We start from the raw sequence: 12,326 nt of genomic DNA, 5'->3' as shown, positions 1-12,326 counted from the left end.
TGTACAAGTACAAAAAATAAACATTCCCTGCTCCTGCCTCCCCCCCCGCCCTGTCTCGCTTCCCCAACTTGCTGTTTACTGGAAGGACCATGTATGCATTCTACTTATGTGGTAGTGACACATTTGTGACAGCTGAATTAGCACCTCTGTACCATTGTGCTATTTTCAATGACGGCTTCCTAAGAATTACACTTTGAGATGGAGACCTGCCCTACTCTATCTCAGTCCACGAGTGATTTTTGTCTTTATGAAAGTTGTATAAAACTATATTTATCCATGTTAAATATGCAGATGTGGAAATAAATTTTGTCATATGTAGCTGAATACCATCATCGACTTGGTTTACGCATAACCAAGTTAAAGCATTTTGAAAAAAATAGGGATGAAAATTCGTGAAAAAGAAAATGAAATAATGAATATGTGGACATGACAAAAGGACAGTGCTCGTGAACTTTGGCACAGATTAATAGAAGCTGTGGCAGAAAGGTTTACCTGCCTGGAAATAATTGGCCCAGAGGTTTAAATCTAAATTTTAGGAGTGAAGAGTTATCCTTCCTCTGTAGGACCCCTCTCATGTCTTGCTGAAATGTCTTTTATCCATAGTGTTTCCTGTCCATCTCCTCAAGAGCAAATTCCATACAGAAGTCAGGCAGTGGTTGGCAGAGGATAACGCGCCTTCCTGCCTTACATTTTATTTTGTAAAAGTATTTTGGGGATAAAAAACAGAACATCTCACACTTGCCAGGATACTTGAAACTTGGCTCTATGGAGCCAAATCTGTACTGTAAGGATTGCGGAAATTGAGCCAAGGAAAGGATGCCAGTCAGCCAATCTTTTAAAATGGACTCCAAGAAACAAAATTATACACATTGGTAGTTCTAATGGTTTGAGTCTGGATCTAAAATTCAGGTTACTGTTTTTGTGCTTCAGTGAAAATGTGCAAAGCCTAAAGAATCAGGCAGATTAATAACTCCATACATTTTTACATCTTTCCTACTAAGGCCTCAATTTAGCAAGATATTTAAGTATATGTATAATTTTAAGCAGTTGAGTAATTTCATTGAAGTCCAGGGTACTGGTTACCACCTACAAGTAATAAACATTCTGAAGTTCATAAAGGCTGTGAACAGGATCCTGCAGCAATGAGGATCCTGATTGGAAAAGGATCATTATAGGTGATAATGGATAATTGGAAACCTCAAGTTCATTCTGAGACAGTTATGAAGAAAGTAAATTGAACAGTGGGTTGTACTGCTAGAAAGATACCTGTTCGTTTTTTATCCTCTTGTCATCAACCAGTATCTGTTAAGATTGTGGGAGTTCCCTTTGTTGCCCCCCAGCCATCAGTGTACGTAGTCTTGGATGTATCAGATCTAGGTCGGGGAGCCCACCTCAACAGCCTCAGGACCCAGGGCCTGTGGTCCCAGGAAGAACTCTCCCTGCAGGTAAATGATAATCTGCATTCGGGCATGTTATGAGCAATATAGCTCAGTGGTTTGAGCATTGGCCTGCTAAACCCAGGGTTGTGAGTTCAATCCTTGAGGGGGCCATTTAGGGATCTGGGGCAAAAATTGGGGATTGGTCCTGCTTTGAGCAGGGGGTTGGACTAGATGACCTCCTGAGGTCCCTTCCAACCCTGATATTCTATGATTGTCCAATATTTTGAAGTTTTCTTATTTAAATCATTTTGTGCTGCTGGGGATATTATGGTTAGCTGGAAAGACTGCTCCTTTTTCTGTTCTGGCAGTGCTGTTGGAGGTGTTCTTTTCTAGAAAGAGATATTTTTTTAATCAGTGAGGAAGCATGCTCAGAGTTTGAGTTTAGGAAACCCTGTTCTTCATTGCCTTGCTGTGTGTCTGTCAACAAGTTGCTACATCTTTCGGTTTCTCCATGTGTGAAATGGGGATAATACTTTAAGGATATTTTAGGCTAAATTATTTTAAAATTGAGCAGCATTTGGAAGACATGAAGTTCTTAAGGTGTACTGAATATTAAAATGCTGACAAACTGGAAAAAAACTTGATTTTTTTAAAAAAAATAAGTTGATGTCTGCTAGTGTGGGGCTGTACTTAAAGCAGAAGTATTGTTTAGTCTAATACAGAATTGATTAGCTTTGTAGTTGTTTTATGCTTGCAGCATTTGATAGAAAGCTCCTGATTCATAAGAGAGAGCCCCTCCTATGATATGTCCTAATGTATGTCATCTGTTATGGTATGCATGAGAAACAGCCTGCCCTTGTTCCACCACAAGAAGTATTGGGAAAAGAAAAGGAAATGGCTTTCCCTTACATGTCATGTTCCTTTCCCCGTGTCTGGCAGGCACCTATCATTCCCCACCGCTCGTGTCTGAGTGGCAACCATAACTTTACCATTAGTAATTAAATTGTGCCAGCTTCCATCCACAGCTGTGCTTCTCTTGTAAGACAGAAGAGTGAGAAACAGGCCCTAAAGAAACGGGAAAGTACAGAGGGAAGAACAAACAACTTGTCTGCTTCATTCCATCCTTGTTTTTTTGTTTTCAGAACGTCAGGCAGCCCTCTTTTTTTTATGAAATCCAGCCACAACGTTGCAAGTGCTTTCAGTTCTGGGAAACTGGCAATATATTAGAAACACTAGAAAGGTTGACATTCAACCCGATCTCACAGTTATTCCATTAGCCTCCTTTACTGTCTGACCATCAAGGGGTGTATTCCCCACCTGCTGTCTAGTTGGAGGGCTAAGGCTGACTTTCGGGGGGTGGAATATATCCTGACAAATTCCCTACAGATGTTGCAGCTCTACTGATAGCAAATCACTAAAAGCAGAGCATCCTCCTTCCATTGAAGTAGTCAGAATGCAATGCTACTAAGAATTTTATTTTATGGATAAGGTGAGGATTCCCTTGGGAACATATACATGTCTATATAGTGATGTGACACTTCTCGGGGCACCCAAGGCTGTCAGTCACCTTGTTGACACCCTTCTCCTGCATGAGGGAGGCTTGCCTGTGCCACCTGTGTGTCCCAGCCTGTCAGTCACTTAGGCACTCTCCTCTGGGACCAGTCCTGCTGGTTGACAATAGATGTACCCCAGCCCCAGAATCCCTTCAAAGTGTCCCCCTGGATAAATCACAGATCCTCCATTCCCAAAGGAAGAATGTAGCCCCATTTGCTAAGTTTTATCTTAGCCCACCACTCCTGGATCACACAGAGCATTTGAGTTCAATTATAGTAAAAAAAGAAGAAATTCCTTTAAGAAAGAATAGAGATCCAAATAGAAACAAGGCAAAGTGATGGAAACAAATGGTTGCATGCAAAACAAAATAATAAAACATGAACTAAGGCCTACACTTTATTAATAATTACCTTCTTTACCTGATAGAGTCAATTCTCATCCCAAAGTTCAGTCTTTTGCAGCATTTGCTGCCCCACGGAACCAGGACCTCATCTTTCATAAACTACCCCTACTCACTGACGTACCTTCTCAGTAAATGAGTGCAGAGTGTCTTCTCCGGACCGTGATATAGCGAATCTGTCTCTTGTCTTTACTCTTAGCCAGGGCGGGCCCCTCGCTGTCACATTGTTCCTTTTAACTCCCAAGTGGTTTTGATGTTTATAGTTAAGGCCTCACCAAATTCACAGCCGTGAAAAACATGTCACAGACGGTGAAATCTGGTCTCACCCGTGAAGTCTAGTCTTTTGTGTACTTATACCCTATAGCAGCATTTCTCAAACTGGGGGTCCCAACCCAAAAAGGGATTGCCAGGCTATTGTAGGGGGTTGCGGTATTGCCACCGTTACTTCTGCACTACCTTCGGAGCTGGGCAGCTGGAGAGCGGCAGCTGCTGGCCAGGCGCCCAATTCTGAAGGCAGCACCGCCACCAGCATCAGAGCCGAAAAAAGACTGCAATGGTATGGTATTGCCACCCTTATTCCTGTGCTGCTGCTGGCAGAGCTGTGCACCTGGCCAGAAGCTGCTGTTCTCCCGCTGCCCAGCTCTGAAGGCAACACCGCTGCCAGCAGCAGCACGGAAGTAAGGGTGGCAATGGTATGGGGTGGTTGTCACTTTTTGGGGTGTCATCATGGGCTTTACATGTTTATATTTTGCTATTTTAAAATATGTATTCCTGTTTTGTTAAAGCCCTGTGAAATGTAAGCTTTAATTGTCTGAAACTGAAATTCAGGATTTTTAAAATGGTATGACTGTGAAATTTATGCAAATGGACATGAATTTGATAGAGCCTTGTTTATAATGTGTCTTTGATGGGTTTCCATTGGTTTGTCTGAGTTGTTGCAATGGTGCAATGCATTACATATTCAGCTAGCCAGGGAGGGTTGACAGCTCCCTCTTGTCTGAATGGGTCATTACTGAGCATTTGATTCTCTGGTGACTCACTTCCGCTCCAAGGCTATAAGGGTATAGTTTTCAATATAGTTACAGTATTTCTTAAATATTACCCATACACACATCTCTCAATAATTATGAATATCACTGAATTACAAGTTTTCAAGGGAGACTTCATAATGCTACTCTTTATGGGTAAATATCATGAAAATGGTTATTAGGTGTAGTGAGTTTGTCAGGTCTAAGACAGGAGTTGCTTGTAAAAAATAGCGAACCCTTTGCCAGTTGGCACCAGTGGGTATGTCTACACTGCAGTTAAAAGCCCATGGCTGGCCCATGCCAGGTGACTCTGGCTAAGGGGCTCAGGCGAAGGGGCTGTTTAATTGCAGTGTAGACGTTCAGGCTCAGGCTGCAGCCCAAGCTCTGGGACCCTCATACCTCTCACGGTCCTAAAGCCCAGGCTCCAGCCCAAGCTGGAATGTCTACACTGCAATTGAACAGCCTCTTAACCTGAGCTCCATGAGCCAGAATCAGCTCACACAGGCCAGCCACTGATTTTTGAAAGAAATGTCTTTCTCCTCCTTTGCTTACTGGCCAGTTCTCATGACATCTTTCTGACTGACTGTAGGCTTAGGAGGGCTTTTCTGGGATGTGGTTACGGTTGTCTGGCCATACGTGGAAACAATTGGAGTGTGTGTAGAGGTTATTCAGAATGAAGACCCATTTAGGTCCTTGCTTGCTTTTCAGAAAGCTCTAGAAGAATTTGTTTGGGAAGTACTGGTGATTTAATAGTCTAGTCTATTTGAAAGGGTAATAAGCAGTGGTGAGCTGGAGCTGGTTCGCACCGGTTCACTAGAACCAGTTGTTAAATGAAGAAGCCTTTTTAGAACCGGTTGTTCCCTGCGAGGGACAACCAGTTCTAAAAGGGCTTCTTAATTTAACAACCGGCCAAAAGTGGTGCCTTAGGAGCACCCACGGGGAAAATTTGATGGGTGCAGAGCACCCACCGGCAGCTCCCCGCCCCGCCCCAGCTCACCTCCGCTCCACCTCCTCCCCTGAACGCGCCGCCCTGCTCTGCTTCTCCGCCTCCCCCGGCTTCCCACGAATCAGCTGTTCGCGCGGGAAACCAGGGCGGGCTGAGAAGCAAGCGGCGGCTTCGTGCTCAGGCCCAGGAAGGCAGAGGTGAGCTGGGGCGGGGGGGCGCGAAGAGGGCTGCCCGCACCGTAGCAGGTAACCCCGGGGGGGGGGGGGGTGCAGGGGAACCGCTCCCCGCCCCAGCTCACCTGGGCCTTAGCGCGAAGCTGCCGCCTGCTTCTCAGCCCTCCCAGGCTTCCCGCACAAACAGCTGATTTGCAGGAAGCTGGGGGAGGAGGGCGGAGAAGCAGAGCCGGGCGGTGCGTTCAGGGGAGGAGGCGGAGCAGAGGTGAGGTGAACTGGGGCTGGGCACGGGGCCACGACCCCCTCATGGGGTGAGGAGGGAACCGGTTGTTAAGATTTTGGCAGCTCATCACTGGTAATAAGTATGATGGGAATGACATCCTCATATAAAGTCTTCTATCTTAGAACAGTGTTAAACAGATGAGGGTTTGGATTCTTGACTGATGCAGATCCTGAGGTATTTCACATTGGAGTAATTCAAGTAGGAGAGTTGACTCTGTGTGGAGAGCTTTGGTGTACGTTTATTATTGCATGTAGAGTTGCCTGTTTGTTCTTTCTTCTTTGTTGTGTTTCTCATGTCAAATAACATTTCTTTTTTTTTTTCTTTTTTTTAAGGTAGCAGAGTCAGACCTTTGTACCCAGACCATGCAGTCCCTTTCACAATGACCTTGAGCAATTTTTTTTATAATTTCCACTCATTATTTTTTAAAATTTCTCCCCAGCTTGTCCTTCTCCTCTCCCACAAATTGCGAGGTACAAGGAAAGACAACTGATCAAACCCTTCCCCCACTAATATCATCAAAACAGAAGGCTGTACTATGTCAAAATCCAGGCTGTGATCCTAAATGACCAATTCCTAACAAACCCACAATGCTGGGTTAATTTTGGGTTGCCAATTATATTGTACTGTTCCTATTTAGCTTTTATTTAAGGATCCTATATTCAAACACACTTTTTTGTTTGTGCTATTAATACTTTGCTGGTTCACTTGAACAAAGTCATCATGCACAGAATGTGTCGTGCTGTGGCCATCCAAAACAAAGCTGGTGGTTGAAGTTCTGGCTTACTAACCTTATTGCAATGTCCTCTTAAATCTTGAATTTATAGAGAAAATGTAATAGCTTGCATACAGATGTTGGTGTTTCTGTTGGTCAGTTTTCTAAGAAAGGTTGTGTTGAATGACCTGCAAGACCAGTAAATAAGCGTCCAAATCACAAATACTTTAGATTTAATTATCAAGGTTGCTTCACATTTCAAAGTAATAAATATACCTGCTATGTATCCCATAACTGGTTACTGGGCAAAATTATCTGTTTCAAGGGTGCTCCTAAATGCCCAAAATTCCCCCCCAAATATACTTACATGTATCTGCAGTTAGATTCAATGGGAGATGAGCACCTGTATCCGAAGGTGGAATATGGTCCAAAGTGGAAAATATGGCAGAGCAACACGTCTTATTCCTGGGTTTTCCTTTTCTCCTGAGGAAGTAGGTGTTGATTAAAGGGCAACTCATCTGAATCTAATTTTGTTATGGAATGAAGACTTAAGTTTGGAAAGCAGTTGGAATTGTGGGGAAGGTGTTTAACAGACAGAAGTTGACTTTGTGGCTCTCTCTGTTGAAGCTAGCTTTAACTCACATTTATAACTTTGCTCTGTAATAAATTTTTTGGAGTAGAGCACAGAGAGGGTGGGAGGAGTACCACAGTGTATAAAATAACAGTAGAACATTTATTAGCTAGGTCAATGCCATTTTAAATTGTATCTTTCTCCTACAAGTTTTCCAAACCTTCTCTTAAAATCTCAGCAATCCTTTAGAGTCAGGATGTTTATGTGGCAGCACAGGGAGCCAGAACATATGGGTTCTAGTGACAGCTGTGTCACTGACTGTAATGTTGGACGGCTCACTTAAACAGTCTGTATCACATCCAGTATGTTGGACCGTAGTACCTACTTCACAGGGCCATTAGGTTTAATCCACGGTTATAAAGCTTTTTCAGATCCTAGGAGGAAGATACTATTGAAGTGCAGATAACTTATTATTCATTTCACTTCTTCATCAGATTATCAGTGTGTGAACTAAACCAATGCAAAGTCAGTAGTGCTGGTGGAATTTACCAAAGGGCTGCAAAACATATAATACCTATAAATGCTTAAGGTGACATTTCCTGCTATGATTGCACAAGTGAACCAGTCTGCTGGGATGTTAGAACTTCCTGAGTTATAAATAGAAGAGATGGGTATCATTTTCTTTCAGTCTTCAAGGAATACCTTACTGGTTTATTGATGGAAGTAATAATATTTCTGGTATAGTCCTCAGTGAGTTATATACTTGCTGATGTTAGCTGTTTACACTTAGATTGACTTGCCTATAATTGAATGAGCTAGTGTGATTGTTAGGTTGCCTGGATCTCCAGGAAGCTATTATTGGAGTAATGAAACTATGCTCAAGGTTGTAGTAATTCTTGTTGCTGTAGATTGCTATGTGGGTGGGATCAGGAAGAAAAGAGCAATCTGATTGTGTCTAGGACTAATGTGAAACTGACAGCTATGGTTGTGAAGACCTGGATATTGATTTGTGAAATATTTAGATTCCCTTTTGTGTTGGGGGGAAGGGTTGACTCAGGATGTGAGACACTGCAAGGCCCAACAGGTCTCAAACCCAGGCCTCCATAGCTACCAGGTAGCAGACACCACCATGCTGCCACCCAGCAGCAGCTATAACCAGCTCTTGCTCCAGAAGCCACTACTCACTGTGGATACAAACCATGGGAAGTTCTGCCTCAAGGGGTCTGACAGGCAGCAGCTTCATGGCTCCTGATTGGCTCCCCACCCTATGTAAACCCAAGAGGCATTCCGGGTAGTGTCTGGGCAACAGCAGTGATCTCCTGTTGCTGTCATGACCTTTCCTGCTCCCAGTTCTTGAACTCCTGGCTTCAACCTCAGCTTGATTTGGACCTCGCTTCTTGACCCGGACTCTGAAACCTGATTTGGACTCTGATCCTTGATATCAACTCCAGCCTAGAACTTGACTACAAACTCCTCTGCTACTCTCAACCTCAGGTTTGACCCTCCTCTGACCTCGGTCCCGACTGTCCTTGTCAAAATCCTGACAGATACTCTCTCTGCCTCATTCTGGGCTAGTAGTGACAAAGCAGTGATTTGATGACTGTTTGGTGTCCTGTGTGGAATGAGTTTGATCTCAGAACAGTTGACAATAAATAGATGAAGGATTGAGCTTTAGGAGTCGTGTCTCCCGGGTTCTACTCTCAATTATATATTGCTGTGTCATTGTGTGACCTCAGTCAAGTTGGGACTGCTCTGTACTTGTCAGTGAGCTCTGCTTATGTTGTTTGAGAATAGGGATGAGGGTGTGGAGTCCAGGTGACTGAATATGATGGTTCAATCTCTCGGTTTTTATTGAGTTTGTGAAAATTGTCCATTTTTCTGGGCAATTCGGTGGCCTGATAGCATGGCCTGAGAAATGACCAAAACGAGCATTTCAATTCACATAAGACCTGATTGTAAACATTAAAAACAAACCAACAACCTGTCTTGGGAAAGTGGTATTCCCCGTTTTAGAGGAGAGGAGAATATAAGGAGATTAATCAAACAAAATAATTTTGCTTCCTCATCTCGATGGTACTGTGAAGGTTTGAGGACTGTTTTAGTAATAATGAACAGAATATGAAAGAGCATTCAGTGCTCATGAAACAGAAGATCTTGTATGGCGAGAGGCGTGTCTATTCAAGGTGTTCAAATCATGTACAGTGACCGCAAAACCTGAGTGTGAGGAGCTGCTGAAAAGAGGCACTCGTTTTCAGAAGACAGAGAAAAAGAAGATGGAGAAGAGAACAAATAACTGGATATTGTAGCAGTCCAGAATTCAACTGTCCTTGGAAGGCTCAAAGAAAGAGGCTGGAACATTTAGGGCACCTAAAATATCAAGACGACATGGAGGTCTGCTGGGAAATGAGAAGCCCATGTGTAGCTCAAAGAGGAAGAGAAGAAGCAGGGATTGAACAATATTTGAGTGAGTCTGTGAGCAGCAGCTGACTAAAAATAGTGTTAAGAAACCTGGCTGTCTTCATAGGTGAAGATGGTTCTTGATGGGTATCCTCTGTTAGAGACTAATTTACCCTATCAAGGTTTCTGGAACGTACATGTTCTGGCAGCCGCTTTCTATGGCATGTCAGGCATACTGTTCCTTCCAGACACATTGCAAGAAAGTTTAGGGGAATGTACCAACTATGTTTGCCAGTGTTGAAGTTAGTTGCCTTAAATACTGTTATGTACACTGGAGAGATGAAAAGAAGATCTATCTAGGGATGCTGCTGGAGTTTTCAGGGAGGAGTATGTAAATGCATCCTAGAGAACAGGGTACAGTTTCCTACGGGATTAATTGAACAGATTCAATATGTTTTAGCTACTGAAACAGAATTTCCTGTCCCAAACGTATTTCTTCACCGTAATCTGCATCACTTAATCTTTTTACTGCTTGCTAACCTGTGCTCAGGAAGTAGACAGGTAGTTTACTCACCTTGAGAGTTCCAGTTTTCCTGTACAACCAGAGTATATATAATATTTCACCCTGCTCTTTGCAAAAACCATTTTTCACTTCACTCTATCATTATCAGACTAACATGCCTGCTGCTTCCTTAACCATTTTTTACTAGATAAGAAAGATAGGACAGGGCTAGCCAATGCCTTTTGAGCATGGGAGTGGGAGGAATGTAACTCCTATGCACAAAGAACAAGGACTAGGAAGAGAATTAATTACTTCACTGTCATGATTAACTTTTGTTTGATGTCAACTTTACACCCTTTTTTATCATTGCAATTTCTACTAACAGCAAATATCTGTCTTTGAACTACATGCTGAGGCTTTTTAGAGTTTTAGAGTTCATTATCATAATTGCTAACAACTGCTTGGGTTTTAAGGTAATTCTGTTCTTTATTTTCTGGTTCAAACTTCAGGAAAAAATAAAGCTTGATGCTGAAAGGGAAAAACTAGAGAGGCTTCAGGAGCTTTACTCCGAGCAGAAGACCCAGCTTGATAATTGCCCTGAATCCATGAGGGAACAGTTACAGCAGCAGCTGAAGAGGGTCAGTAGCAAGTTTCAAGATTGCACAAACCTTTTTTTTTTTTTTACGGCTACGTTAATTGTAATATATTCTATCTCACATATGCAAAGAAGCATCTGCAAACTTTTTGCAGATTAGTTGTGAGGGTTAAGTATTTGTTTCAGTGCATTCTTAATTAATATGTTGCATGGTGACAATTGAGTAGAATGCAAATCAGTGGATTAAAATTTTTTTTGTACTATTTTAAAAGCTGTAGCCCAGTCACACATAATTAACAGCCTGCGCCTGTTGGCTGATGTGAAAGCTGATAAGAATTGTGATGTTTAGATGGACATTAGAGCATCACCTTGTAACTGAACAAGCAAAGACAAATACGTGGTTTCAGTAATTAGGATAAACTATATTAGCACTTAACTTTCATTGCTATTTGACACAATTATCTGTTGCTTTTTTGCCACACTGTCAGCTGGTCTCTGTATGCTGTTGTGCGTACTTATTTTCTTCAATACATAATTTAGTTTATAATCTGATGTCATTCCTGAGGTTGTGTGTCTGCACAATTGATTTACACGAAAGTTCATGCTCAAATAAATTGGTTAGTCTCTAAGGTGCCACACGTACTCCTTTTCTTTTTACATATCTGAGTTACTCTTTCATTCTTTGCAGCGGCACTGTTGCATTTTATGCAACACTTACACAGTCTAACTTGACTTTATTGCCTGTAACATAACAAAGTTAAAGTACAGTCTAAGTTAAAGTATAGTTAGGTACTGAAAAGACTGTAAAAATGGCATTGTGGGGTTCTTTTCTCTCAGATCTCTGAGGCTAGCATTTGGAAATTGTTTTTCTTCATCTTCTATTCAATGGGCACATGTGGTTGTTGAAAGGGTTAGTGAGACAAAATGAACCAATGTGCTGTTAGTGTACTACTGCCATTATGTTCTGTCCTTCTGTCATCTTTGATGGGCTAGGAGACTCAGCCCCCTCCTGGTGGATGCTGACTCGGCCTCAGTTGTTCACTCTTAGCTGGACTACAGCAATGTGATATAGCTGGGCTTTAAGTTTTCAGCACTTAGGAAACTCTAACTTGAACAAAATGCTGCAGCATGATTCCTCAACAGCATTGGCTACTGCAAGCACATCAAACCTGTCTTCTGCTCTCAACACTGTCTTTCCATAGACTATCAAATCAGATTCAAGGTTTCAGTCCTTACCTTCAGGGAGTTCCGTGGCATGAGCTCAGCATATCTAAAACATCAGCTGAGGCTCTGGGATGAAGACTGTGGCCAACAACTGTGCTCCTCTGGGACAATGGGACTTTCTGCCGTTAGGGTAAAGCTTATCTGTGCAGGAAGCAGTTTTCTCTGGGGCTGGTCCAAGACTGTGGAATGAACTCCCTAAAAACTAAGAACCATCATAAACCTGACCACCTTCCACTCCAAGTGCAAGGTGCACTTCTTTGACCTTGCCTTCTCTAAGATAAACAAATAGATAGCAATGTGTGTATGTATATATATTATATGTAAAGAATCCAAAACAAAAGATTCCACTGCATACACTTTTTCCCTTGGGGAGAGGATGAAAGAATAAACATGACAGATGTCAGTCACTTTGTTTAATCCACTACTGGAAAGCACTCAGACACTCTGGTGATGAGCATGTTATAAGAACCTGTTCTGAATAGAAAGTTCTTTCAAATGTGTGTATGCACAGGTGATTCCATCTTTTCATGTTTAATTCCTGTGAAATAGAATTCTGTGTGAT

General features: G+C 42.4%; 1 protein-coding gene across 10 annotated transcripts in view; it reads left to right on the top strand.

The window, feature by feature from the left end:
* PHLDB2 (pleckstrin homology like domain family B member 2) overlaps positions 1 to 12,326 on the top strand; it is a 111,740-nt gene that overhangs the window by 59,219 nt on the left and 40,195 nt on the right. For 8 of the 10 annotated variants that reach the window (XM_075118233.1, XM_075118253.1, XM_075118239.1 and 5 more), the window contains exon 7: positions 10,455 to 10,583. The exons of the other annotated variants lie outside the window; for them this stretch is intronic. In XM_075118233.1, the coding sequence (XP_074974334.1) occupies positions 10,455 to 10,583 (129 nt within the window). The remainder of the gene's footprint in view (positions 1 to 10,454; positions 10,584 to 12,326) is intronic. 10 annotated transcript variants of the gene reach the window in all.

Source organism: Caretta caretta, chromosome 1, assembly GCF_965140235.1.
Source record: "Caretta caretta isolate rCarCar2 chromosome 1, rCarCar1.hap1, whole genome shotgun sequence".
NCBI classification, from domain to species: domain Eukaryota; kingdom Metazoa; phylum Chordata; order Testudines; family Cheloniidae; genus Caretta; species Caretta caretta.
This window is presented reverse-complemented; position numbering and strand designations above follow the sequence as displayed.